This window comes from Carlito syrichta, unplaced genomic scaffold, assembly GCF_000164805.1.
Source record: "Carlito syrichta isolate Samal-C Ts95f unplaced genomic scaffold, Tarsius_syrichta-2.0.1 Scaffold154067, whole genome shotgun sequence".
Taxonomy (NCBI): domain Eukaryota; kingdom Metazoa; phylum Chordata; class Mammalia; order Primates; family Tarsiidae; genus Carlito; species Carlito syrichta.
In genome coordinates, this window is record NW_007098163.1 from 604 (window position 1) to 4,211 (window position 3,608).

General features: G+C 51.7%; 1 protein-coding gene across 1 annotated transcript in view; it reads left to right on the plus strand.

Moving 5' to 3' along the window:
- The window catches only part of FOXF2 (forkhead box F2), a gene marked incomplete at its 5' end in the record, with an annotated part of 10,511 nt that overhangs the window by 484 nt on the left and 6,419 nt on the right, over window positions 1–3,608 (plus strand). Inside the window, one exon of the mRNA XM_008050905.2 lies at window positions 608–1,065. Coding sequence (XP_008049096.1) covers window positions 608–1,065 — 458 coding nt within the window. The remainder of the gene's footprint in view (window positions 1–607; window positions 1,066–3,608) is intronic.

Below are 3,608 nucleotides of genomic sequence, written 5' to 3' on the forward strand. Positions count from 1 at the left end.
CGGCTGAGCGACCCCGGGCCGCTGAAGTGGACGGGAGCGTTAAGGGGAGGTGTGCAGAGCTCGAGGGGTCCTCCGCGCCGCCGCCTCCCCCGCCGGGCCCGCCGAGACGCCGCCTGACTCCTACAGCGTCTAAACGCTTTGTCCCGCCACCTAAAGCGCGGGAACTTCCCTCCCACGCACAAGCGCACGCAAAATTAACGTGCTGCGGACACCTGCAGACCTCACGGCTTGGGGAATGTGGGTTCAGGCTTTCCTCCTTATTTTCTTCGCCGCTGGGAGCCCACTCGTGTTTCCCCTTTAGGAGACTCTCAGGCCGACTCTGTTCCAACCCAGGCCCTTTTCCTCGGGCTTTTGGGCTGAGCAGCTCGTCTCTGACACCGAAACCCTCTTCTCACGCCCCCAGCCTCCCAAGCCCTAAACGCAACCAGCTGTAGGCCAAGTGCAGGAGGCGTCGCCGGGAACTCCCGGGTCCGCGCGCAGCATCCTCGGTGCCCGTCTCCCAACCGAAAGGACCCACGCCCCGCAATCCAGGAAGCGCAGAGACACAATGAGGCCCGGCCTTCGCTTGAGGGTCTGAGAGACTGGACACTTTCTCCTCCCTCCCCAGGCACCGTCAGACCTGGCCAAGTGGGTCATGGGTCATGCCTACGGCCAAACCCAGGAGATCTGCAGCTATCGGCGGATCTTTCAGGAAGGTGGCTGTAAAAAGAGCCCTGCCCGGGACACCAGCGCCTTCGGAGAGCGGAAGACTATCCAAATAAACATTTGGAATTGGGTGGCTGGTGTTCAAGCCCGGAGGTCTGGGGGGTTTCTGGGCCGAGGAAGAAGAGCAGACGCTAGGAGGGGTGTCAAAATCCCCACTCCTCGCCACCGTCCTTCTCCTGCCCCTGCCTCCGCGTCCTTCCAGTGCTGTTCCCGTGCAGGTTTTCTGGTGTACGTGGAAGTTTCTAGAGAGAAGCCTCTGCAGCATGCAGGCCAGGGCTCTTCCGCTGTCTCCTCCTCAAAGGCGCTGACACTCCTAGGCCCCAGCCCCGAGTTCCCACTGTCCGCACGTGGAAAGGCCTCGTAAGAGCTGGAGATTCCTTCACTCACGTTAGCCTTGTGCCTAACGCGGGGTGAAAGCAGTGTTCAGTTTCATGCCGAACTGGGAAGAGGCCTCCCCGCCGGGGCCCAGCGGAAGGAAGGGAGGGGGAGCAGGCGCGAGTCGCGCGGAGGAGACGTCTAAGGGGCCGCAAACGTGGTGGTGCGGGTGCGTCTCTGCTGGCGGTAACCGGTTTAGTCTAAACCATCTCAAGTAAAACCCACGAAGCGGAGGAAGCCTGCTAAGAACATAAAATTTAAACCGCAATAATGAGGAGATTTCCTAGAATAAAACGCCGATTACAGAACACAATGGGAGAAGCCCAAGCTTGCCAAAGTTTACATTCCCTTGCTGGGGCAGGGGCGGGACCGAGGGGTTTGAAGCGGGAACCGCAGCCTAAAGGGATAAGGTCAACCAAGAGGGATGGAGAGAGGACGTCGCACAGGAGGCTGCCTGTTTCTGGTTAACCGAGGAGGGGCTGAGCCCATCGAGAATTATTTAAATGAACCAACCTCTCCTTTCCGTAAAGAAAAAAAATTGTTTATAGAGAGCGAAAGTCTCACCGCTAGAAGAAGGAACCTGGGGAGAGAGGGAGGCTGTGCTCAGCAAGCCTGAGTTTCGCAGTCACAACTTCCTTCTAAACCCTGCCTGCTGACCAGAAACTAAGATATTCTTCCCAGGCATAAAGAGTTTGACATAATGTGTTATCACACCCATTCTTTCCCAAGAGATTTGTTTAAAAAGCACTGATGAACACAAAGCTCAGGGAGGCTTTGCTGTACCGCAGTGGAAGGAGCACTGAACTTGGAGTCCCAGGCCACAGGCCAGCTCTGTCACTTGCTCCTGCATGCCCTGCACCAAGTAATCCAGTCTCTGAGTCTCAGTTTCCTCATCTCTGAAGGGGAGTGATGGCACCTGGGCCATGTGATGTGACAGGACGTGAGTGGAATGGCTGGTACCTTGGAAATCTGTGACAAGCAGATGCAGGGCTTGAACAATCCTAGACCTGGGTGGTCTCAGCCAAAGGAACAGTTTCCTTAGGCAGAAGTGGTTCTGGAGAGAAGCCCTTCCTGCCTGGATAACTTATGAAGGCCCCAAGCCTCCACATCTTGCTCAGGGGCCACGAAGCAGAAAAAAAAGGCCATGGAGAAACAAGACTGCACTTTAGCAGACTGACTCCTGCCCTAACTGCCCACAAGGTCCGTGGCCTTTCCAGAACCTGACTGGGGCCCCATAGCACTCACCAAACTATATAAGTGGGATCTCTTGCAAGTTTAAGGAGTTTAGGTAAAATGGTTACCATTGTCACTTGGATGGAGAAGTGAGCCTTTAAAATATTCCTCATAATTTAAATGGCTGAATTGACAGAAGCTAAAAATATGTAGAATTAGGGGGTTTTTTTTAATGGTTATATGTGGAACCCCTAAGATCCCAGGCAGGCTGCATAGCTACAAACAAATTCTCAAAGAAACCCATGACCTCCAAAATGCAAGCTACTGATATAGACGGTCATCACTGGCCCTGCCTGGATTTTAGGATTAATGCCTTTTATTTTTTAGTCTCTGAGTCCTAAAACCATTTAGGGCCTGCTCTCAAAGTAGATACCCCCTGAGATCCAATATACCTAGAATTTTCAGATGCAGAGAATCAAAAAGGGTCCATGGCTGATTGACAATGATACTGACCTGTTGAATGTACCCAAAACCCATGGCCCATCACCCCCCACCAAAAATGAAATGAATATCTTCCTTCTCCATAAACTTCTACCTGGACTGATACTCTTCCCACTTACACACACACACACACACACAGAGAGAGAGAGAGAAAGAGAGAGAGAGAGAGAGAGAGAGAGAGAGAGAACTCATGACAGAGGCGCTCCTTTAAGATACTATCTTTCCTTCCCACTCCAGTTTCTATGTTATTTAAACATTTATTTGTAGACACTTAAGGCATTGGTTTAGTGACTACATTATTTTACTTCTATATTTAGTTAATTGTTCCACATAGAATGGCAAATAAGACCAAGTGAAAAAAAATACCATGAAAATACTGAGGACCCATCCCCAAATGCTCTCACCAGCAAGTCAGAAAGAAATCCTTAGAAAGTGGAAACAACTGCAAAACCCCTACCCCAACCTAATCAAAACATCCCATCCGGAAAAGAGAGACTTGTCTTTCTTTCTTTCCTTCTTTCCTTCTTTCTTTTCCCTATTGGAAATGAGTGGTAAACTGAGTTCAGTTTGCCGATGTTTTCTTAGCTGACTCTGGGCTACAATCAAGCCATTTTCGGACACATTCCCATGTAGGTACCAGGGGTGCTCTGGAGGAAGCTGTCGACGCCTGTTCAGCTAATTTGGGTTTTCTTTGTCTAATTACTGTGGAGCTTAGGGAGAAGGAGCCGGCTCAGGGCAGTAAACTGACACTCGGTCTCTGTGTGTGGTATCCAGGCAGGGTTTGATGGAAAAAGCCTGCTTCCACTCAACTTCAGGTCACTGTCTGGGGCCAGCCCCGACCCAGCCCCCTCCCA